At 40.6% G+C, this 26,692-nt stretch overlaps 2 protein-coding genes across 4 annotated transcripts in view; one reads left to right on the top strand and one right to left on the bottom strand.

Moving 5' to 3' along the window:
- Nucleotides 1-9,641, top strand: part of LOC139749441 (transmembrane protein 164) — a 148,452-nt gene extending 138,811 nt beyond the window's left edge. For all 3 annotated transcript variants that reach the window (XM_071663304.1, XM_071663306.1, XM_071663305.1), the window contains exon 8: nt 6,538-9,641. In XM_071663304.1, the coding sequence (XP_071519405.1) occupies nt 6,538-6,711 (174 nt within the window). In that variant the 3' untranslated portion in view covers nt 6,712-9,641. The remainder of the gene's footprint in view (nt 1-6,537) is intronic.
- The window catches only part of Prosalpha5 (proteasome alpha5 subunit), a 326,150-nt gene that overhangs the window by 201,084 nt on the left and 98,374 nt on the right, over nt 1-26,692 (bottom strand). The window lies entirely within an intron of this gene.

Genomic DNA, 26,692 nt, shown 5'->3' with positions numbered 1-26,692 from the left:
CACATGAATCAGCCACCAGCGCTGTATCATCAGCGAACAACAACTGACTCACTTCCCAAGCTCTCTCATCCCCAACAGACTTCATACTTGCCCCTCTTTCCAAAACTCTTGCATTCACCTCCCTAACAACCCCATCCATAAACAAATTAAACAACCATGGAGACATCACACACCCCTGCCGCAAACCTACATTCACTGAGAACCAATCACTTTCCTCTCTTCCTACACGTACACATGCCTTACATCCTCAATAAAAACTTTTCACTGCTTCTAACAACTTGCCTCCCACACCATATATTCTTAATACCTTCCACAGAGCATCTCTATCAACTCTATCATATGCCTTCTCCAAATCCATAAATGCTACATACAAATCCATTATGTATTTGCAAATATTCCAAAGTCTGAAAAAATCCAAAATCCGAAGCACTTCAGGTCCCAGGCATTTCGGCTAAGGTATATTCAACCTGTAATTGGATCTGTTTTTGAGTATCTTTCTAATCTTCACAAATCTGGATTTGTGGTTTCCATAATTATTTGAGCTTACAGATTATTTTTAAAAACTGCACAAAGGATATCTTCGTGTGGCATTTCTGTAACCCTTATTCCTTAAACTACTAGGAAAATACACATGTTGAATTACCTAATTGATGAGGAGAAACACTTATCATACATATCATTTTGAAAGATACATGATGATTCACATGAGAAATAGGAATAAATGTGAGTCAGACTGATTTTAGCAGGAGGCCAACACAGGACACCACCTCCAGCATCACCACCAAATTTACATTTGGCCTCTGTCTGGTCATTGGGAAGAAATTACAAAACAACTACGCCTAATTTTCTTTTTTTGTAATCTTGGAATGATTGAGAACTTAGCCATACCCTTTCCTCCCACTCTTTTTTTTGGTGTGCATAATATTTCAAAATATTTTCATATTACAGTATTTACTCTCAATGCTGTACATTTATGATAAACAAGTTGAATGTGAAACCAAGGCAAAGTAATGAACAAGAATTCCTTGTCTTCCTTCGTTGCCTCAAGCTTCAGGAATGTCAACCTCACTGTTTCCTCCTACTTACTCATCATTCCACCTGGTCATTGGAAAGTTACATTACATTTTGTATATTTTCTTTCACATGCCATTCTTTCAATCAATAGAGGAAATACTTTTGAATTCATGTTCTTACATGTACAGTGATGGGATTTCCAAACCTATGTTTCAGCTTTCCCAGTTATTATTTGAGGTACTGACTAATGTACTGGTTACATTAGTAGGCAACCATTATCATATGATGTTTGAACTCTCCCTGTTGCTGTGTGAATTACCAGCAATGTATGGTTCCTTTAGTAGCCTCTGAAGACCTGATAGGCATGGGAAAAATATATGCACTTATCAATACCCCTATAACTTGATGGAAATAAATGTGTAGATGATTATTAATTCAGTTATCAAGTAAGAACCTCATGAGAGAGAATTTTGTAGAAAAATTTGTGAAGATGGTAATATACTATCCCTGGGGATAGGGGAGAAAGAATACTTCCCACGCATTCCTCATGTGTTGACTAAAGGGGACGGAAGCAGGGGGCTGGAAACCCTCCCCTCCTTGTATTTTAACTTTCTAAAAGGGGAAACAGAAGAAGGAGTCACGCGGGGAGTGCTCATCCTCCAAGATGAGAAAAAAGAAGAGATAGGTAGTATGTTTGAGGAAAGGAACCTGGATGTTTTGGTTCTGAGTGAAACGAAGCTCAAGGATAAAGGGGAAGAGTGGTTTGAGAATGTCTCGGGAGTAAAGCCAGGGGTTAGTGAGAGGACAAGAGCAAGGGAAAGAGTAGCACTACTCCTGAAACAGGAGTGGTGGGAGTATGTGATAGAGTGTAATAAAGTAATCTCTAGATTGATATGGGTAAAACTGAAAGTGGATGGAAAGAGATGTGTGATTGTTGATGCATATGCACCTGGGCATGAGATGAAAGATCATGAGAGGCAAGTGGTTTGGGAGCAGCTGAGTGAGTGTGTTAGTAGTTTTGATGCACGAGACTGGGTTATAGTAATGGGTGACTTGAATGCAAAGGTGAGTAATGTGGCAGTTGAGGGAATAATTGGTGTACATGGTTCAGTGTTGTAAATGGAAATGGTGAAGAGCTTGTAGATTTATGTGCTGAAAAAGGACTGGTGATTGGGAATATCTGGTTTAAAAAGAGAGATATACATAAGTATATGTATGTGAGTAGGAGAGATGGCCAGAGAGCTTTATTGGATTATGTGTTAATTGATAGGTGAAAGAGAGACTTTTGGATGTTAATGTGCTGGGAGGTGCAACTGGAGGGATGTCTGATCATTATCTTATGGAGGTGAAGGTGAAGATTTGTAGAGGTTTTCAGAAAAGAAGAGAGAATGTTGGGGTGAAAAGAGTGGTGAAAGTAAGTGAGCTTGGGAAGGAGACTTGTTTGAGGAAGTACCAGGAGAGACTGAGTACAGAATGCAAAAAGGTGAGAACAAAGGAGGTAGGGGGAGTGGGGGAGGAATGGGATGTATTTAGGGAAGCAGTGATGGTTTGCGCAAAAGATGCTTGTGGCTTGAGAAGCATGGGAGGTGGACAGATTAGAAAGGGTAGTGAGTGGTGGGATGAAGAAGTAAGATTATTAGTGAAAGAGAAGAGAGAGGCATTTGGACGATTTTTGTAGGGAAATAATGCAATTGACTGGGAGATGTATAAAAGAAAGAGGCGGGAGGTCAACAGAAAGGTGCAAGAGGTGAAAAAGAGGGCAAATGAGAGTTGGGGTGAGAGAGTATCATTAAATTTTAGGGAGAATAAAAAGATTTTTGGAAGAAGGTAAATAAAGTGCGTAAGACAAGGGAACAAATGGGAACTTCAGTGAAGGGGGCTAATGGGGAGTTGATAACAAGTAGTGGTGATGTGAGAAGGAGATGGAGTGAGTATTTTGAAGGTTTGTTGAATGTGTTTGATGATAGAGTGGCAGATATAGGGTGTTTTGGTCGAGGTGGTGTGCAAAGTGAGAGGGTTAGGGAAAATGATTTGGTAAATAGAGAAGAGGTAGTAAAAGCTTTGCGGAACATGAAAGCCGGCAAGGCAGCGGGTTTGGATGGTATTGCAGTGGAATTTATTAAAAAAGGGGGTGACTGTATTGTTAACTGGTTGGTAAGGTTATTTAATGTATGTATGACTCATGGTGAGGTGCCTGAGGATTGGCAGAATGCTTGCATAGTGCCATTGTATAAAGGCAAAGGGGATAAAAGTGAGTGCTCAAATTACAGAGGTATAAGTTTGTTGAGTACTTCTGGGAAATTATATGGGAGGGTATTGATTGAGAGGGTGAAGGCATGTGCAGAGCATCAGAATGGGGAAGAGCAGTGTGGTTTCAGAAGTGGTAGAGGATGTGTGGATCAGGTGTTTGCTTTGAAGAATGTATGTGAGAAATACTTAGAAAAGCAAATGGATTTGTATGTAGCATTTATGGATCTGGAGAAGGCATATGATAGAGTTGATAGAGATGCTCTGTGGAAGGTATTAAGAATATATGGTGTGGGAGGCAAGTTGTTAGAAGCAGTGAAAAGTTTTTATCAAGGATGTAAGGCATGTGTACGTGTAGGAAGAGGGGAAAGTGATTGGTTCTCGGTGAATGTTGCTTTGCGGCAGGGGTGTGTGATGTCTCCATGGTTGTTTAACTTGTTTATGGATGGGGTTGTTAGGGAGGTGAATGCAAGAGTTTTGGAAAGAGGGGCAAGTATGCAGTCTGTTGTGGATGAAAGAGCTTGGGAAGTGAGTCAGTTGTTGTTCGCCGATGATTCAGCACTGGTGGCTGATTCGGGTGAGAAACTGCAGAAGCTGGTGAATGAGTTTGGTAAAGTGTGTGAAAGAAGGAAGCAAGGTTATTAGGTACAGTAGGGTTGAGGGACAATTCAATTGGGAGGTAAGTTTGAATGGAGAACAACTGGAGGAAGTGAAGTGTTTTAGATATCTGGGAGTGGATTTGGCAGTGGATGGAACCTTGGAAGTGGAAGTGAGGGGGGGTGAAAGTTCTGGGAACGTTGAAAAATGTGTGGAAGTCGAGAATGTTATCTTGGAAAGCAAAAATAGGTATGTTTGAAGGAATAGTGGTTCCAACAATATTATATGGTTGCGAGGCGTGGGCTATAGATAGAGCTGTGTGGAGGAGGGTGGATGTGCTGGAAATGAGATGTTTGAGGACAGTATGTGGTGTGAGGTGGTTTTGATCGAGTAAGTAATGAAAGGGTAAGAGAGATGTGTGGTAATGAAGAGAGTGTGGTTGAGAGAGCAGAAGAGGGTGTTGTGAAATGGTTTGGTCATATGGAGAGAATGAGTGAGGAAAGATTGACAAAGAGGATATATGTGTCAGGGGTGGAGGGAACGAGAAGTGGAAGACCAAACTGGAGGTGAAGAGATGGAGTGAAAACGATATTGAGTGATCAGGGCCTAAACATGCAGGAGGGTGAAAGGCATGCAAGGAATAGAGTGAATTGGAACGATGTGGTATACCGGGGTCAATGTGCTGTCAATGGATTGAACCAGGGCATGTGAAGCGTCTGAGGTAAAACCATGGACAGTTTTGTTCGCTCTGGATGTGGAAAGGGAGATGTGGTTTTGGTGCATTATACATGACAGCTAGAGACTGAGTGTGAACGAATGTGGCCTTTGTTGTCTTTTCCTAGCCCTGCCTCACGCACATGCAGGGGCAGGGGGTTGTCATTTCATGTGTGGTGGGGTGGCAATGGGAATGAATAAGGGCAGACAGTATGAATTATGTACATGTGTATAAATGTATATGTCTGTGTGTGTATAAATATGTATATGTTGAGATGTATGGGTATGTATATGTGCGTGTGTGGACGTGTATGTATATACATGTGTATGTGAGTGGGTTGGGCCATTCTTTCGTCTGTTTCCTTGCGCTACCTCGCTAACACGGGAGACAGTGACAAAGTATGATAAATATATTTTCTTTCTTTCTTTCAAACTATTCGCCATTTCCCGCATTAGCAAGGTAGCGTTAAGAACAGAGGACTGGGCCTCTGAGGGAATATCCTCACCTGGCCCCCTTCTCTGTTCCTTCTTTTGGAAAATTAAAAAAAACAAAAAAAAAACAAGAGGGGAGGATTTCCAGCCCCCCGCTCCCTCCCCTTTTAGTCGCCTTCTACGACACGCAGGGAATACGTGGGAAGTATTCTTTCTCCCCTATCCCTATATATATATATAAGATATATATATATATATATTAGAAAGGATCACAACTTTGCGCGTGATCAAGATATTCCTATGAGTCCACAGGGAAAATGAAACATGATAAGTTCCCAAGTGCACTTTCACGTAAGAATCACATCATCAGAGGAGACAAAGGAGAGAAATATAAGTTAGTTGATATACATCGAAGAGACGATGTATGTATTTTTAAATTTCTAAAAGGGGAAACAGAAGAACGAGTCACATGGGGAGTGCTCATCCTCCTCGAAGGCTTAGATTGGGGTGTGTAAATGTATGTGAATGTAACCAAGATGAGAAAAAAGGAGAGATAGGTAGTATGTTTGAGGAAAGGAGCCTGGATGTTTTGGCTCTGAGTGAAATGAAGCTCAAGGGTAAAGGGGAAGAGTGGTTTGGGAATGTTGTGGGAGTAAAGTCAGGGGTTGGTGAGAGGACAAGAGCAAAGGAAGGAGTAGCACTACTCCTGAAACAAGAGTTGTGGGTGTATGTGATAGAGTGTAAGAAAGTAAAGTCTAGATTGATATGGGTAAAACTGAAAGTGGATGGAGAGAGATGGGTGATTATTGGTGCATATACACACCTGGGCATGAGAAGAAAGATCATGAGAGGCAAGTGGTTCGGGAGCAGCTGAGTGAGTGTGTTAGCAGTTTTGATGCATAAAACCGGGTTATGGTGATAGGTGATTTGAATGTAAAGGTGAGTAATGTGGCAGTTGAGGGAATAATTGGTGTACATTGGGTATTTAGTGTTGTAAATGGAAATGGTGAAGAGCTTGTAGTGCCAGGAAAAGACAAAAATGGCCACATTCGTTCAGACTCAGTCTCTAGCTGTCATGTGTAATGCACCAAAACCAAAGCTCCATTTCCACATCCAGGCCCCACAGACCTTTCCACAGTTTACCTGACACTTTACATGCCCTGGTTCAATCCCCTGACAGCACATCGACCCTTGTATACCACACTGTTCCAATTCACTCTACTCCTTGCATGCCTTTCACCCTGTTTAATGTTGTCCCCGATTGCTCAAAATCTTTTTCACTCCATCCTTCCACTACTAATTTGGTCTCCCACATCTCTTTCTTCCATCCACCTTTGACATATATCCTTTTTGTCAATCTTTCTTTGTCAATCTTTCTTCACTCATTCTCTCCATATGTCCAAACCATTTCAACACACCCTCTTCTGCTCTCTCTACCACACTCTTTTTATTACCACACATCTCTCTTACCCTTTTATTACTTATTCAATCAAACCAAAGGTCATTAAGTTTTACATTTATGTACTTTTGCAGGTGAAAGATAATCTTGAAGCTGATGTAACCATGAGTGCATATGATCAGCGAATTATGAGCCAAGAAGAGACAAGTAACCAAAATGGACTGAAGCACCATACCAGCATACATAGAAGGACACGTAGTGAGGCTGTAACAGTTTCACAATGGAATGGTCATAGTCGTCAAGAATAGTGCTATTATCGAAGTCTTTCACCAAAGGCTGATACCTTAAAAACAGGAGGTCATTATTGTGGCAGTCATTATTAATGCCATAATGATATGGTAGAGAAAATGGTAATGAACTAGGATGCATAGAGATACAACATCAGTCAGGTCTTTTAGAAAAGTATGAATTTCTTGATGTCAACTTGATAAGCTTGCATTGATTGGTAAATTATACCTTAGTCACTTTCAGGTGCTTGGATGGTAATGTTGCTCATTTGGTCTGACTGGTGTTAAGTGACTTTTTAGATTTTGTGCTCAATTCAGGTGATTAACTAATCCATAGGAATAAATTTTATTAAAAAAATCTGATAGAATAAGATTCATTTATTTGGTATTTGTTTACATATATACATATATATCATAATTACTCAGGATTATTAGAGGGAGAATATTTATAGTTACAGTCAAGAGTATTCTTCTTTTAGTATGATACATATAATCCTCTCCCATTGAGTGGTCAGGGTGGAAAATACAAGTATGATCTCCCAGCTTATCTCACATCTTTGTGACTGTCAGTGTCTCTTTCACTTCCTTACACATAACAACATCTCTGTCAGAGAAAAACTGAAAGCAGTTGTCAAAAGTTTTGAAGGCCATAATTGCTCCATTTTCGTCTGACAGTTTGCTGAGTTAAGGATGGGGAGTGAACCCTTTCTGTATACTGTCTCGCTTCTTTCTTAGGTACCAAGGTGGATTCTTTTCTTTCCTTTTTTTTCATCCATTTTCCTCATTATTGAAACAGAACTCTAAACCTTCATAATTCTATAAGAAAATCGTATTTGTATATACAGCAGTGAATCATGCTTTCAGTGGTACAGATTTCTTCTATAAACATGTTATGGTGAAAGATAAAAAATTGTAGTACTTTATTCTTTCCTTATTTTATGGTGTTTGTAGGATTCTCAGTAATAAACACATTGAAATGTATTGACTTATACATGATACTTTTCACTCATTTTGTGTTAATTCTGTCTTCATTTTTTTTTCATCTTCTTATCTGCCGTGAATGTTCAATGTTTATACCTACATCTTTTTTCTTTATTTATACCTTTTTGTTTTGTTGATTTATAACTTGGAACCTATACCTTAAAAATCTAATTCTTTCCCTATCTGAAGATGATATTATGTACAGTTAAGCAAAGATTTGTATTGCACTAACTATGTGATTCCACATGAATAACAGTAAGTCTGCATTAATAATATTGTGGTGAGTAGTAGTGTTGCAAACTTGACACCAAAGATAGAATTATGAACAGAATTTTGAGTGCAGTCCACGGATCTCCAGGCCAATTCAGAATCATATAGTCTCTGTACTTTTCAAAAACTACACCCATTTCCCTTAACTTTTCCCAACTCAAATAGAATGGCTTATGCTTCAATTTTTATAAAGTGGCTAACATACCTGTTCATGTATTCATTCACAATTTTACCCACTCACTGACACTTTTTTACCTACCCTTCCACATAATCTATAGTCTCTGAGTGTGGCTCTCTGTTTTTCATCCATGTTTTCATCCCCAATATAATCTTCTCTTTCCAGACTTCCTACATCTTCCCAGTATTGCTTGCCTTTAACTTTGCATATATACATTGTGAAATACATATGCAATAATTTTTTCATTGTATCCATCCATCTATCTGCCTAATAACATGAATATATGGTAATGTACCACTCCTTGGTAAGCTCACTGGCTTGTCAGTAAGGGATATGTCCTTAGAATAATAGTCAAGTTACAACTGGTCAGCTGGCTGGGCTGGTCACAGCTGTGGTGCTTTACCCAACCCAAAGTTGATATCCATTCACTTACTAACCAGAGGAAGAATGAACAGCATGGTGAGCTGTGCATTGTCTTACCAAGCCGGAGATTAAACCTGTGCCAGTGGATTGATTATCAGGAACATTAACTACAACACTAGATGCTCTATACTCTCCCTACATAGATACACACACACATCACTTCCCTTCATGACCTATGGTCCTGCCCAGTGGACACAGCCAGCTGCCTGAGTGCTGCATAAGTTTCACAGAGATAGAGGAGACTCCTGGGACAGAAAGTAAGACAGAGTATATGGTGTGAGAGATAAGCTGGTAGAAGCAGTGAAAAGTTTTCATCAAGGATATAAGGAATGAGTACGAGTAGGAAGAGAGGAGTGACTGGTTCCCAGAAAATCAGTCTGCAGCAGGGGTATGTTTGATCCCTTGTCTTACGCACTTTATTTACCTCCTTCCAAAACATCTTTTTATTCTCCCTAAAATTTAATGATACTCTCTCACCCCAACTCTCATTTCCTCTCTTTTTCACCTCTTGCACCTTTCTCTTGACTGCCTGCCTCTTTCTTTTATACAGGGAGAATGATTTGGTAAACAGAGAAGAGGTAGTAAAAGCTTTGCGGAAGATGAAAGCTGGCAAGGCAGCGCGTTTGGATGGTATTGCAGTGGAATTTATTAAAAAAAGGGGGTGACTGTATTGTTCAATGGTTGGTAAGATTATTTAATGTATGCATGACTCAAGTTGAGGTGCCTGAGGATTGGTGGAATGCTTGCATAGTGCCATTGTACAAAGGCAAAGGGGATAAAAGTGAGTGCTCAAATTACAGAGGTATAAGTTTGTTGAGTATTCCTGGGAAATTATATGGGAGGGTATTGATTGAGAGGGTGAAGGCATGTGCAGAGCATCAGATTGGGGAAGAGCAGTGTGGTTTCAGAAGTGGTAGAAGATGTGTAGATCAGGTGTTTGCATTGAAGAATGTATGTGAGATATACTTAGAAAAGCAAATGGATTTGTATGTAGCATTTATGGATCTGGAGAAGGCATGTGATAGAGTTGATAAAGATGCTCTGTGGAAGGTATTAAGAATATATGGTGTGGGAGGCAAGTTGTTAGAGACAGTGAAAAGTTTTTATCGAGGATAAGGCATGTGTACGAGTAGGAAGAGAGGAAATTTCACAGTGAATGTTGGTTTGGGGCAGGGGTCTGTGATGACTCCATGGTTGTTTAATTTGTTTATGGTTGGAGTTGTTAGGGAGGTGAATGCAAGAGTTTTGGAAAGAGGGGCAAGTATGCAATCTGTTGTGGATGAGAGAGCTTGGGAAGTAGTCAGTTGTTGTTCGCTGATGATACAGCGCTGATGGCTGATTCATGTGAGAAATTGCAGATGCAGGTGACTGAGTTTGGTAAAGTGTGTGTAAAAGAAAGCTGAGAGTAAATACGAATAAGAGCAAGGTTATTAGGTACAGTAGGGTTGAGGGACAAGTCAATTGGGAGGTAAGTTTGAATGGAGAAAAACTGGAGGAAGTGAAGTGTTTTAGATATCTGGGAGTGGATTTGGCAGCGGATGAATCCATGGAAGCAGAAGTGAATCATAAGGTGAGGGAGGGGGTGAAAGTTCTATGAGCATTGAAAAATGTGTGGAAGTCGGGAACATTATCTTGGAAAGCAAAAATAAGTATGTTTGAAAGAATAGTGGTTTCACACTCTTTATTTCCACACATCTCTCTTACCCTTTCATTACTTACTCAATCAAACCACCTCACACCACATAATGTCCTCAAACATCTCATTTCCAGCACATCCACCCTCCTCCGCACAACTCTATCTATAGCCCTCGCCTCTCATCCATGTAACATTGTTGGAACCACTATTCCTTCGAATATACCCATTTTTGCTTTCCAAGATAATGTTTTCGACCTCCACACATTCTTCAACGTTCCCAGAACTTTCGCCCCCTCCCCCACCCTATGATTCACTTCTGCTTCCATGGTTCCATCCACTGCCAAATCCACTCCCAGATACCTAAAACGCTTCACTTCCTCCAGTTTTTCTCCATTCAAACTTACCTCCCAATTGACTTGTCCCTCAACCTTACTGTACCTAATAACCTTGCTCTTATTCACATTTACTCTCAGCTTTCTTCTTTCACACACTTTACCAAACTCATTCACCAGCTTCTGCAGTTTCTCACCCGAATCAGCCACCAGCACTGTATCATCAGCGAACAATAACTGACTCACTTCCCAAGCTCTCTCATCCACAACAGACTGCATACTTGCCCCTCTTTTTAAAACTCTTGCATTCACCTCCCTAACAACCCCATCCATAAACAAATTAAACAACCATGGAGACGTCACGCACCCCTGCTGCAAACCAACATTCACTCAGAACCAATCACTTTCCTCTCTTCCTACGTGTACACATGCCTTACATCCTTGATAAAAACTTTTCACTGCTTCTAACAACTTGCCTCCCACACCATATATTCTTAATACCTTCCACAGAGCATCTCTATCAACTCTATCATATGCCTTCTCCAGATCCATAAATGCTACATACAAATCCATTTGCTTTTCTAAGTATTTCTCACATACATTCTTCAAAGCAAACACCTGATCCACACATCCTCTACCACTTCTGAAACCACACTGCTCTTCCCCAATCTAATGCCCTGTACATGCCTTCACCCTCTCAATCAATACCCTCCCATATAATTTCCCAGAAATACTCAACAAACTTATACCTCTGTAATTTGAGCACTCACTTTTATCCTCTTTGCCTTTGTACAATGGCACAATGCAAGCATTCTGCCAATCCTCAGGCACCTCACCGTGAGCCATACATACATTAAATAATCTTACCAACCAGTCAGCAATACAGTCACCCCTTTTTTTTAATAAATTCCACTGCAATACTATCCAAACCCACTGCCTTGCCGGCTTTTATCTGCCGCAAATCTTTTACTACGTCTTCTTTGTTTACCAAATCATTCTCCCTAACCCTCTCACTTTGCACACCACCTTGACCAAAACACCCTATATCTGCCACTATCATCAAACACATTCAACAAACCTTCAAAATTCTCTCTCCATTCCCTTCTCACATCACCACTTCTTGTTATCACGAGAAGAAAGATCATGAGGGGCAAGTGTTTTGGGAGCAGCTGAGTGAGTGTGTTAGTAGTTTTGATGCACAAGACCGGATTATAGTGATGGGTGATTTGAATGCAAAGGTGAGTAACGTGGCAGTTGAGAGAATAATTGGTGTACATGGGATGTTCAGTGTTGTAAACGGAAATGGTGAAGAGCTTGTAGATTTATGTGCTGAAAAAGGACTGTTGATTGGGAATACCTGGTTTAAAAAGAAAGATATACATAAGTATACGTAAGTAAGTAGGAGAGATGGCCAGAAAGCGTTATTGGATTGCGTGTTAATTGATAGGCATGCGAAAAAGAGACTTTTGGATGTTAATGTGCTGAGAGGTGCAACTGGAGGGATGTCTGATCATCCTCTTATGGAGGCAAAGGTGAAGATTTGTAGAGGTTTTCAGAAAAGAAGAGAGAACGTTGGGGTGATGAGAGTGGTGAGAGTAAGTGAGCTCGAGAAGGATATATATATATATATATATGTGTGAGGAAGTACCAGGAGAGACTGAGTACAGAATGGAAAAAGGTGAGAACAATGGAAGTAAGGGGAGTGGGGGAGGAATGGGATGTATTTAGGGAATCAGTGGTGGATTGCGCAAAAGATGCTTGTGGCATGAGAAGAGTGGGAGGTGGGTTGATTAGAAAGGGTAGTGAGTGGTGGGATGAAGAAGTAAGATTATTAGTGAAAGAGAAGAGAGAGGCATTTGGACGATTTTTGCAGGGAAAAAATGCAATTGAGTGGGAGATGTATAAAAGAAAGAGACAGGAGGTCAAGAGAAAGGTGCAAGAGGTGAAAAAGAGGGCAAATGAGAGTTGGGGTGAGAGAGTATCATTAAATTTTAGGGAGAATAAAAAGATGTTCTGGAAGGAGGTAAATAAAGTGCGTAAGACAAGGGAGCAAATGGGAACTTCAGTGAAGGGCGCAAATGGGGAGGTGATAACAAGTAGTGGTGATGTGAGAAGGAGATGGAGTGAATATTTTGAAGGTTTGTTGAATGTGTTTGATGATAGAGTGGCAGATATAGGGTGTTTTGGTTGAGGTGGTGTGCAAAGTGAGAGGGTTAGGGAAAATGATTTGGTAAACAGAGAAGGGGTAGTAAAAGCTTTGCGGAAGATGAAAGCCGGCAAGGCAGCAGGTTTGGATGGTATTGCAGTGGAATTTATTAAAAAAGGGGGTGACTGTATTATTGACTGGTTGGTAAGGTTACTTAATGTATGTATGACTCATGGTGAGGTGCCTGAGGATTGGCGGAATGCGTGCATAGTGCCATTGTACAAAGGCAAAGGGGATAAGAGTGAGTGCTCAAATTACAGAGGTATAAGTTTGTTGAGTATTCCTGGGAAATTATATGGGAGGGTATTGATTGAGAGGGTGAAGGCATGTACAGAGCATCAGATTGGGGAAGAGCAGTGTGGTTTCAGAAGTGGTAGAGGATGTGTGGATCAGGTATTTGCTTTGAAGAATGTCTGTGAGAAATACTTAGAAAAGCAAATGGATTTGTATGTAGCATTTATGGATCTGGAGAAGGCATATGATAGAGTTGATAGAGATGCTCTGTGGAAGGTATTAAGAATATATGGTGTGGGAGGCAAGTTGTTAGAAGCAGTGAAAAGTTTTTATCTAGGATGTAAGGCATGTGTATGTGTAGGAAGAGAGGAAAGTGATTGGTTCTCAGTGAATGTAGGTTTGCGGCAGGGGTGTGTGATGTCTCCATGGTTGTTTAATTTGTTTATGGATGGGGTTGTTAGGGAGGTGAATGCAAGAGTTTTGGAAAGAGGGGCAAGTATGAAGTCTGTTGGGGATGAGAGAGCTTGGGAAGTGAGTCAGTTGTTGTTCGCTGATGATACAGCGCTGGTGGCTGATTCATGTGAGAAACTGCAGAAGCTGGTGACTGAGTTTGGTAAAGTGTGTGAAAGAAGAAAGTTAAGAGTAAATGTGAATAAGAGCAAGGTTATTAAGTACAGTAGGGTTGAGGGTCAAGTCAATTGGGAGGTAAGTTTGAATGGAGAAAAACTGGAGGAAGTAAAGTGTTTTAGATATCTGGGAGTGGATCTGGCAGTGGATGGAACCATGGAAGCGGAAGTGGATCATAGGGTGGGGGAGGGGCGAAAATTCTGGGAGCCTTGAAGAATGTGTGGAAGTCGAGAACATTATCTCGGAAAGCAAAAATGGGTATGTTTGAAGGAATAGTGGTTCCAACAATGTTGTATGGTTGCGAAGCGTGGGCTATGGATAGAGTTGTGCGCAGGAGGATGGATGTGCTGGAAATGAGATGTTTGAGGACAATGTGTGGTGTGAGGTGGTTTGATCGAGTAAGTAACGTAAGGGTGAAAGAGATGTGTGGAAATAAAAAGAGCGTGGTTGAGAGAGCAGAAGAGGTTGTTTTGAAATGGTTTGGGCACATGGAGAGAATGAGTGAGGAAAGATTGACCAAGAGGATATATGTGTCGGAGGTGGAGGGAACGAGGAGAAGTGGGAGACCAAATTGGAGGTGGAAAGATGGAGTGAAAAAGATTTTGTGTGATCGGGGCCTGAACATGCAGGAGGGTGAAAGGAGGGCAAGGAATAGAGTGAATTGGATCGATGTGGTATACCGGGGTTGACGTGCTGTCAGTGGATTGAATCAGGGCATGTGAAGAGTCTGGGGTAAACCATGGAAAGCTGTGTAGGTATGTATATTTGCGTGTGTGGACGTATGTATATACATGTGTATGGGGGTGGGTTGGGCCATTTCTTTCGTCTGTTTCCTTGCGCTACCTTGCAAACGCGGGAGACAGCGACAAAGCAAAAAATATATATATATATATATATATATATATATATATATATATATATATATATATATATATATATTTTTTTTTTTTTTTTTTCATACTATTCGCTATTTCCCGCGATAGCAAGGTAGCGTTAAGAACAGAGGACTGGGCCTTTGAGGGAATATCCTCACCTGGACCTCTTCTCTGTTCCTTCTTTTGGAAGAATACTTCCCACGTATTCCCTGCGTGTCGTAGAAGGCGACTAAAAGGGGAGGGAGCGGGTGGCTGGAAATCCTCCCCTCTCATTTTTTTTTAATTTCCCAAAAGAAGGAACAGAGAAGGGGGCCAGGTGATGATTTTCTCTCTAAGGCCCAGTCCTCTGTTCTTAACGCTACCTCGCAAACTCGGGAAATGGCGAATAGTATGAAGAAGAAGATATATATTTTTCTTTTTTTTTTTTGCTTTGTCGCTGTCTCCCGCGTTTGCGAGGTAGCGCAAGGAAACAGACGAAAGAAATGGCCCAACCCACCCCCATACACATGTATATACATACGTCCACACACGCAAATATACATACCTACACAGCTTTCCATGGTTTACCCCAGACGCTTCACATGCCTTGATTCAATCCACTGACAGCACGTCAACCCCGGTATACCACATCGCTCCAATTCACTCTATTCCTTGCCCTCCTTTCACCCTCCTGCATGTTCAGGCCCCGATCACACAAAATCTTTTTCACTCCATCTTTCCACCTCCAATTTGGTCTCCCTCTTCTCCTCGTTCCCTCCACTTCCGACACATATATCCTCTTGGTCAATCTTTCCTCACTCATTCTCTCCATGTGCCTAAACCATTTCAAAACACCCTCTTCTGCTCTCTCAACCACGCTCTTTTTATTTCCACTCATCTCTCTTACCCTTACGTTACTTACTCGATCAAACCACCTCACACCACACATTGTCCTCAAACATCTCATTTCCAGCACATCCATCCTCCTGCGCACAACTCTATCCATAGCCCATGCCTCGCAACCATACAACATTGTTGGAACCACTATTCCTTCAAACCTACCCATATATATATATATATATATATATATATATATATATATATATATATATATATATATATTTATATATATTTTTTTTTTTTTTTCATGATGGCTATTTCCTGTATTATTGAGGTAGCACAAAGAACAGACATAGAGAGGCCACATCTGTTCACATCCATTTTCCAGATCTCATGTTTAATACACTAAATCCACAGATCCTAACCATAACCAGGCCCCACCAATCTTTCCTTGGTTTTCCCTTACGCTTCACATACCTTGGTTCAGTCCACCAACAGAACTTCGACCCCTGTATACCACACCATTCCAATTCACTATCGTGTGCACACCTTTCACCCTCCTTTATGTTCAGGCCTGATTGCTCAAAATATTTTTTGCTCCATCTTTCATTCCCCAATTTTGTCTCCCTGTTCTTCTTGTTCCTTCCATTTTTGACATATATTGTCTTTGTCAACCTTTCCTAACTCTTTCTCCCCATATGTCCAAACCATTTCAGAACCCCTTCTTCAGCCCTCTAAACCACACTTTTTAATGCCACACGTCTCTCTCTTACTCTTTTACCCTCTCATTACTTACTCAATCAAACCAGATAATGTTCGATTGGATATTAATAGCATGTATTTGAGATTTCCCAGATATAAGAAAAAATCGACATACCATTCATGTTATTACAAATTTTGGGCATCTACTTTTTCATATTTTTTTACATCTAAATTGCTATTAGTGTGATGGATAATGTGTAATATATTGATTTATATTTAAAGAATATTTTATGTTTCTAACTGAATTATCTTGAGGAAGATTACGCTACAAAAATTTAGAGAGGAAGTAATGTATGAAGGGTTTTCATCTTAAATGATATTTGCTGTCACTCATTCCCTCTGAGTGTAATAGAATTACATCAATTTTGTGCTGTGATGAGAGTTTAGTCTCTTATTCCGTGAGTAACATATTTGGATCATTAAAGGACATCCAGCAAAGAAGTCTTATTTTCCATATTGCAAATCAGACCAAGTAAATGACAAAATTATTTAACACTGTGTAACTCATATTCAAAGCTGGACTTCAAGCCTAATATTTTTAATGTTTGACTGTGTGGAAAACCATTAAAGCAACCCATGGTAGTGGTGTTCATTCCATATGACCACATTCTGGTAGTTAATTCTCAACATACAAAGTAAGCAAAAGTCTGCCATACTGGCAAAATTTCCCAATAGATAACTGTACTAGCTCACATCTCATTCTGTGCTTGATCGATACCAGAAAGCTTTTATGAAGTCGTCCAATCAAGTCACACTTGTGGAGGCTCAGAAGTGCACAGTAACCTCCTAAGTAGCTTAGTGCTATCATCAGTTTGCCATGGGCTTTAAAATATTTTTGGTACCTGTACTAATTTTGGAGTGCAAATGTTAGCTGTAACAAAACTTTTGCTTAGCTTAACTGCTCATTGGAGCTGACATTGTTTCTTTTGTGAATTTTAGAAATTGTTGATTATGCAGAGCCACAACTAAGCAGATCTGTACCCAACACTGAAGGAAATTCATTTTGAAAAGTAGCAACAGTCAGCACTCCAACCAGTGGAAGTTCTCAAAATTTCTTTTATTAGTGTAATGACTCAAAGACTTCAGTTTTAAATGACATTTCTGTTTGCAAAGTTTAATTATGAGATGCCATTCATAGTGGTGACTGAAAAGTCAGTTTAGTATTCTTGCTGACTTACCGAGCTTTATTGAAAACAATGATTGCTATTGCAGGTGTGTATTTGTAAAGATTTGAAGGCTATTTAGGTTAGATAGGAAAGCAAGGCCTTTGTCCATCATAGGTAATGATATGCAAGGGAATGTGTACTTGGAAAATTTAGAGGAAGGGTGTTCCAGAATGAAGACATTTTTTCTGATTTGAATTTTTCATACTGACTGATTCATTTGTAGTTATAAAGTTTCTTGACACTGGTTGAGTCACACCCATTGTTAATGATAAGTGTACTATCCATGCTCTTATCCTGACTGTTCTGGTTCTAAAATCTCTGGCATACAGTTCAGTTGAGACAGGCACCAGTCATTCATTCCCATTTTGATATGTTACACAAGCACATCTAGACTACCCATTTTTCATTTTTCTAAAACAAAATGAACTTTATTTCTTACTCGCCAGTTCGTCCTTTTAACCACCAGACACCTGACATTAATGATGATATTATGGTTTGTAGTCTGCCTCCATAACTGTTGATGGATCAACATTTCCCACTTTCCCTGTCAACAGCAGTGTCCAATGTACTGTCTTGTCTCCTGGGTTCTTTTTCCTTTTTTTATCAACTGTTTCCTTTCTTCAATAGGAAAGTGTTAAACTCCACTGCACATTTAAGGTACTTATCCATTTAATTGTAGGAGCTCATTTATTGCCAGATTTCTGCTCAACACACAGAGTTTAAGGTCCAGGAAGGATTCTTTCTGACAATACAGCAAGCCATTGATAACTCTCCTGCTTCTCTTTTAGTTTCATATCATGGATAATGACTTTCTGATTTTGAGCAAGTGTTGATGTGAGTGAGCTGGTGCTGTGTGTTGGCATATTTTGTCGTACAACATTTGTTTACATTGTGCTGATGAATATGTAATGAATACTGTTAACAGTGAAGTCAGAGGGCCACTTTTAACAAAGTTTTAGGGGTGTATCAGTTTTAACATCACATGTCCAGAAAAGCTGAGAGACAGCAAACAAGTTGCTGTATCTTTAGCTTACCCTGTATGGGTTGAGAAATGAGCATCAGGATTCTAAACACAATGATTTCTTTGTCAAGCTGTAGTTTACCAAGTATCTAGATTATATTAATGAATTAATCAAAGTGGATGTTGAATATTTTAGAAGTTGGCTTTCATAAAGATCATAACATCTCTGGAAACAAGGTCACTCTTTTGTTACACAGTACTTTAAACATGTTTTCATAACACTGAATAGGAATTAGTACATTCATTAGTTTGTAGATATGTTTTGGTAATGGAAAAGTGTAATGATTATGAGGACAAACACCTATAACTATGGTAATGTGTTTTATGGAATAGCAAACCTCAATAATTCAGTGTAAGTGAAGGTACTTCTCTCGTATATGTCAAACCATCGAATATATGAGTGATATCCTTGTATTGGAAGACATGGGGCCATTGACAACGAATAATTTTATTTGACATTCTTTTCAAGATGTATTTTAGTTCTTATGAATGATTTGAATAATCCCATAACAAAAGAGTTCTTTGTACTCATTAGTACTTATATTAGCTATAACATGTTTTCATTTCTTAACAATCCCAAAGCCCTATCAGAGAGTTCTGATGTAGCCCAGGAATTCTTCCAAGGAGCTCCTACAGCTCTAAGGCCTTGGAGGGAAATGATAGACTCCTTTGGAGCGTGAAGGTCTTTGTAAAGCCTGTACTTCTAATATACAGCCTTGCCTGAGGTGACTTTTCGCTTAGTGTAAACTTGCGCATATAGAGTCTGGCAATACCCGTTTCAAAATTAAGATGCATATTTATTTCTGGCTGAAGAAGCAAAGAAGATTAATATTTTGAAAATACCCTTAGGTTGCTGCTGTATTTCACAATGTAACATATGTTTATTTGTAAGATACTACAGCAACTTATGGGCGAGTTTTCAAAAATATTTATGTTATACTTAACTGCCGTCTCCCGCGTTAGTAAGGTCGTGCAAGAAAACAGACGAGGAATGGCCCAACCCACTCACATACGCATGTACATACCTAAATGCCCACACACACACACACACACACATATACATTTCAATGTATACATACATATAAATACACAGACATACTCATATATACACATGTACATATCCATACTTGCTGCCTTCATCCATTCCCATCGCCACCCCACCACACATGGAAGACAGTGATAAAGTATAATAAATAAAGATAAATATTATATATTTTATTGATTTACTCGTACTTTGTTGCTGTCTCCCGCGTTAGCGAGGTAGCGCAAGGAAACAGACGAGGGAATGGCCCAACCCACCCACATACACATGTATATAAATACATGTCCACACATGAACATATACATACATACCTATACATCTCAACATATACATATATTTACACACAGACATATATACACATGTACATAATTCATACTGTCTGCCCTTATTCATTCCTGCCGCCACCCTGCCACACATAAAATGACAACCCCCTCCCCCTGCATGTGTGTGAGGTAGCACTGGGAAAAGACAACAAAGGCCACATTCGTTCACACAGTCTCTAGCTGTCATGTATAATGCACCGAAACCACCGCTCCCTTTCCACATCCAGGCCCACAAAACTTTCCATGGTTTACCCCAGACGCTTCACATGCCCTGGTTCAATCCATTGACAGCACATCGACCCTGGTATACCACATCATTCCAATTCACTCTATTCCTTGCACACCTTTCACCCTCCTGCATGTTCAGGCCCCGATCACTCAGAATCTTTTTCACTCCATCTTTCCACCTCCAATTTGGTCTCCCACTTCTCCTCGTTCCCTCCACCTCTGACACATATATCTTCTTTGTCAATCTTTCCTCACTCATTCTCTCCATGTGACCAAACCATTTCAAAACACCCTCTTCTGGCCTCTCAACCACACACTCTTTATTACCACACATCTCTCTTACCCTTTCATTACTCACTCGGTCAAACCATCTCACATCACATATTGTCCTCAAACATCTCATTTCCAGCACATCCACCCTCCTCCGCATAACTCTATATATAGCCCACGCCTCACAACCATATAACTGTCGTAACCACTATTCCTTCAAACATACCCATTTTTGCTTTCCGAGATAGTATTCTTGCCTTCCACACATTTTTCAATGCTCCCAGAACTTTGGCCCCCTCCCCCACCCTATGACTCACTTCACCTTCCATGGTTCCATCCGCTGCCAAATCCACTCCCAGATACCTAAAACACTTTACTTCCTCCAGTTTTTCTCCATTCAAACTTACCTCCCGATTGACTTGTCCCTCAACCCTGCTGTACCTAATAACCTTGCTCTTATTGACATTTACTCTCAGCTTTCTTCTCTCACACACTTTACGAAACTCATTCACCAGCTTCTGCAGTTTCTCATCCGAATCAGCCACCAGCGCTGTATCATCAGCGAACAACAATTGACTCACTTCCCAATCTCTCTCATCCACAACAGACAACATACTTGCCCCTCTCTCCAAAACCCTTGCATTCACCTCCCTAACAACCCCACCCATAAACAAATTAAACAACCATGGAGACATCGCACACCCCTGCCACAAACCGACATTCAATGAGAACCAATCACTTTCCTCTCTTCCTACTTATACACATGCCTTACATCCTCGATATAAACTTTTCACTGCTCCTAACACCTTGCCTCCCACACCATATATTCTTAATACCTTCCACAGAGCATCTCTATCAACTGTATCATATGCCTTCTCCAGATCCATAAATGCTACATACAAATCCATTTGGTTTTCTAAGTATTTCTCACATACTTTTTTTAAAGCAAACACCTGATCTACACATCCTCTACCACTTCTGAAGCCACTTTGCTCTTTCCCAATCTGATGCCCTGTACATGCCTTCACCCTCAATCAATACCCTCCCATATAATTTCCCAGGAATACTCAACAAACTTATACCTCTGTAATTTGAGCACTCGCCTTTATACAATGGCACTATGCAAGCATTTCGCCAATCCTCAGGCACTTCACCATGAATCACACATACATTGAATAACCTTACCAACCAGTCAACAATACAGCCACCCCTTTTTTTAATAAATTCCACTGCAATACCATCCAAACCAGCTGCCTTGCCAGCTTTCATCTTCCACAAAGCTTTTACTACCTCCTCTCTGTTTACCAAATCATTCTCCCTAACTCTCTCACTTTGCACACCACCTCGACTAAAACACCCTATATTTTGCCACTCTATCATCAAACACATTCAACAAACCTTCAAAATACTCACTCCATCTCTATCTTACATCACCACTACTTGTTATCACCTCCCCATTAGCCCCTTTCACTGTTGTCCCCATTTGTTCCCTTGTCTTATGCACATTTTTTACCTCCTTCGAAAACATCTTTTTATTCTCCCTAAACTGTAATGATACTCTCTCACCCCAACTCTCATTTGCCCTCTTTTTCACCTCTTGCACCTTTCTCTTGACCTCCTGCCTCTTTCTTGTGTTCAGCTCCCAGTAATTTGCATTATTTCCCTGCAAAAATTGTCCAAATGCCTCTCTCTTCTCTTTCACTAATAATCTTACTTCTTCATCCCACCACTCACCACCCTTTCTAATCTGCCCACCTCCCACGCTTTCATGCCACAGGCATCTTTTGCACAAGCCATCACTGCTTCCCTAAATACATCCCATTCCTCCCTTACTCCCCTTACGTCCATTGTTCTCACCTTTTCCATTCTGTACTCACTCTCTTCTTGTACTTCCTCACACAAGTCGCCTTCCCAAGCTCACTTACTCTCACCACTCTCTTCACCCCAACATTCTCTCTTCGTTTTTGAAAACCTCTACAAATCTTCACCTTCGCCTCCACAAGATAATGATCAGACATCCCTCCAGTTGCACGTCTCAGCATATTAACATCCAAAAGTCTCTCTTTCGCATGCCTATCAATTAATGCGTAATCCAATAATGCTCTCTGGCCATCTCTCCCACTTGCATACGTATACTTATGAATATCTCTCTTTTTAAACCAGGTATTCCCAATCACCAGTCCTTTTTCAGCACACAAATCTACAAGCTCTTCACCATTTCCATTTACAACACTGAACACCCTATGTACACCAATTAATTACTCAACTGCCAGATTACTCACCTTTGCATTCAAATCACCCATCACTAGAACCTGATCTCGTGCATCAAAACTACTAACACACTAACACACTCACTCTGGTAAACAGAGAAGAGGTAGTGAAACCTTTGTGGAAGATGAAAGCTGGCAAGGCAGCAGGTTTGAAATGTATAGGTATGTATATATGCCTGTGTGGGCATTTATGTATATACATGTGTATGTGAGGCCATTCTTTCGTTTGTTTCCTTGCGCAACCTCGCTAACGCAGGAGACAGCGACATAGTGTAATATATATATATATATATATATATATATATATATATATATATATATATATATGGATGGTTGCAAGGCATGGGCTATAGATAGGGTTGTGCGGAGGAGGGGGATGTGTTGGAAATGAAATGTTTGAGGACAATTATGTGGTGAGAGGTGGTTTGATCGAGTAAGTAATAAAAGGGTTAGAGATATGTGTGGTAATAAAAAGAGCGTGTTTGAGAGAGCAGAAGAGGGTATATTGAAATGGTTTGGTCACGTGTAGAGAATGAGTGAGGAAAGATTGACCAAGAGGATATATGTGTCAGAGGTGGAGGGAACAAGAAGTGGGAGACCAAATTGGAGGTGGAAGGATGGAGTGAAAAAGATTTGAGGAATCGGGGCCTGAACATACAGGAGGGTGAAAGGCATGCAAGGAATAGAGTATATTGGAACGATGTGGTATACCAGGGTCGATGTGCTGTTAGTTGATTGAACCAGGGCATGTGAAGTGTCACAGGTAAACCATGGAAAGTTTTGTGGGGCCTGGATGTGGAAAGGGAGCTGTGGTGCATTACACCACAACAGACTGCATACTTGCCCCTTTCTAGAACTCTTGCATTCACCTCCCTAACAACCCCATCCTTAAACAACCATGGAGACATCACACACCCCTGCCGCAAACCTACATTCACTGAGAACCAATCACTTTCCTCTCTTCCTACACGTACACATGCCTTACATCCTCGATAAAAACTTTTCACTGCTTCTAACAACTTGCCTCCCACACCATATATTCTTAATACCTTCCACAGAGCATCTCTATCAACTCATATGCCTTTTCCAGATCCATAAATGCTACATACAAATCCATTTCCTTTTCTAAGTATTTCTCACATACATTCTTCAAAGCAAACACCTGATCCACACATCCTCTACCACTTCTGAAACCACGCTGCTCTTCCCCAATCTGATGCTCTGTACATGCCTTCACCCTCTCAATCAATACCCTCCCTTATAATTTACCAGGAATACTCAACAAACTTATACCTCTGTAATTTGAGCACTCACTCTTATCCCCTTTGCCTTTGTACAATGGCACTATGCAAGCATGCATATATATATATATATATATATATATATATATATATATATATATATATATATATATATATATATATATTCTTTCTTTCTTTCAAACTATTCGCCATTTCCCGCATTAGCAAGGTAGCGTTAAGAACAGAGGACTGGGCCTCTGAGGGAATATCCTCACCTGGCCCCCTTCTCTGTTCCTTCTTTTGGAAAATTAAAGTAAAAAACGAGAGGAGGATTTTCAGCCCCCCGCTCCCTCCCCTTTTAGTCACCTTCTACAACACGCAGGGAATACGTGGGAAGTATTCTTTCTCCCCTATCCCCAGGTATATATATATATATATATATATATTTTTTTTTTTTGCTTTGTCGCTGTCTCCCGCGTTTGCGAGGTAGCGCAAGGAAACAGACGAAAGAAATGGCCCAACCCACCCCCATACACATGTATATACATACGTCCACACATGCAAATATACATACCTACACAGCTTTCCATGGTTTACCCCAGACGCTTCACATGCCCTGATTCAATCCACTGACAGCACGTCAACCCCGGTATACCACATCGATCCAATTCACTCTATTCCTTGCCCTCCTTTCACCCTCCTGCATGTTCAGGCCCTGATTACACAAAATCTTTTTCACTCCATCTTTCCACCTCCAAGTTGGTCTCCCACTTCTCCTCGTTCCCTCCACCTCCGACACATATATCCTCTTGGTCAATCTTTCCTCACTCATTCTCTCCATGTGCCCAAACCATTTCAAAACACCCTCTTCTGCTCTCTCAACCACGCTCTTTTTATTTCCACACATCTCTCTTACCCTTACGTTACTTACTCGATCAAACCACCTCACACCACACATTGTCCTCAAACATCTCATTTCCAGCACATCCATCCTCCTGCGCACAACTCTATCCATAGCCCACGCCTCGCAACCATACAACATTGTTGGAACCACTATTCCTTCAAACATACCCATTTTTGCTTTCCGAGGTAATGTTCTCGACTTCCACACATTCTTCAAGGCTCCCAGGATTTTTGCCCCCTCCCCCACCCTATGATCCACTTCCGCTTCCATGGTTCCATCCGCTGCCAGATCCACTCCCAGATATCTAAAACACTTTACTTCCTCCAGTTTTTCTCCATTCAAACTTACCTCCCAATTGACTTGACCCTCAACCCTACTATACCTAATAACCTTGCTCTTATTCACATTTACTCTTAACTTTCTTCTTTCACACACTTTACCAAACTCAGTCACCAGCTTCTGCAGTTTCTCACATGAATCAGCCACCAGCGCTGTATCATCAGCGAACAACAACTGACTCACTTCCCAAGCTCTCTCATCCCCAACAGACATCATACTTGCCCCTCTTTCCAAAACTCTTGCATTTACCTCCCTAACAACCCCATCCATAAACAAATTAAACAACCATGGAGACATCACACACCCCTACCGCAAACCTACATTCACTGAGAACCAATCACTTTCCTCTCTTCCTACACGTACACATGCCTTACATCCTCGATAAAAACTTTTCACCGCTTCTAACAACTTGCCTCCCACACCATATATTCTTAATACCTTCCACAGAGCATCTCTATCAACTCTATCATATGCCTTCTCCAGATCCATAAATGCTACATACAAATCCATTTGCTTTTCTAAGTATTTCTCACAGACATTCTTCAAAGCAAACACCTGATCCACACATCCTCTACCACTTCTGAAACCACACTGCTCTTCCCCAATCTGATGCTCTGTACATGCCTTCACCCTCTCAATCAATACCCTCCCATATGATTTACCAGGAATACTCAACAAACTTATACCTCTGTAATTTGAGCATTCACTCTTATCCCCTTTGCCTTTGTACAATGGCACTATGCATACATTCCGCCAATCCTCAGGCACCTCACCATGAGTCATACATACATTAAATAACCTTACCAACCAGTCAATAATACAGTCACCCCCTTTTTTAATAAATTCCACTGCAATACCATCCAAACCTGCTGCCTTGCCGGCTTTCATCTTCCACAAAGGTTTTACTACCTCTTCTCTGTTTACCAAATCATTTTCCCTAACCCTCTCACTTTGCACACCACCTCGACCAAAACACCCTATATCTGCCATTCTATCATCAAACACATTCAACAAACCTTCAAAATACTCACTCCATCTCCTTCTCACATCACCACTACTTGTTATCACCTCCCCATTTGCGCCCTTCACTGAAGTTCCCATTTGCTCCCTTGTCTTACGCACTTTATTTACCTCCTTCCAGAACATCTTTTTATTCTCCCTAAAATTTAATGATACTCTCTCACCCCAACTCTCATTTGCCCTCTTTTTCACCTCTTGCACCTTTCTCTTGACCTCCTGTCTCTTTCTTTTATACATCTCCCACTCAATTGCGTTTTTTCCCTGCAAAAATCGTCCAAATGCCTCTCTCTTCTCTTTCACTAATAATCTTACTTCTTCATCCCACCACTCACTACCCTTTCTAATCGACCCACCTCCCACTCTTCTCATGCCACAAGCATCTTTTGCGCAATCCATCACTGATTCCCTAAATACATCCCATTCCTCCCCCACTCCCCTTACTTCCATTGTTCTCACCTTTTTCCATTTTGTACTCAGTCTCTCCTGGTACTTCCTCACACAAGTCTCCTTCCCAAGCTCACTTTCTCTCACCACCCTCTTCACCCCAACATTCACTCTTCTTTTCTGAAAACCCTTACAAATCTTCACCTTAGCCTCCACAAGATAATGATCAGACATCCCTCCAGTTGCACCTCTCAGCACATTAACATCCAAAAGTCTCTCTTTCGCGTGCCTGTCAATTAACACATAATCCAATAACGCTCTCTGGCCATATATATATATATATATATATATATATATATATATATATATATATTCATTATTATTGTTATTTTGCTTTGTTGCTGTCTCCCGCATTTGCGAGGTAGCGCAAGGAAACAGACGAAAGAAATGG

Source organism: Panulirus ornatus, chromosome 7, assembly GCF_036320965.1.
Source record: "Panulirus ornatus isolate Po-2019 chromosome 7, ASM3632096v1, whole genome shotgun sequence".
In the NCBI taxonomy this organism is placed as follows: domain Eukaryota; kingdom Metazoa; phylum Arthropoda; class Malacostraca; order Decapoda; family Palinuridae; genus Panulirus; species Panulirus ornatus.
This window is presented reverse-complemented; position numbering and strand designations above follow the sequence as displayed.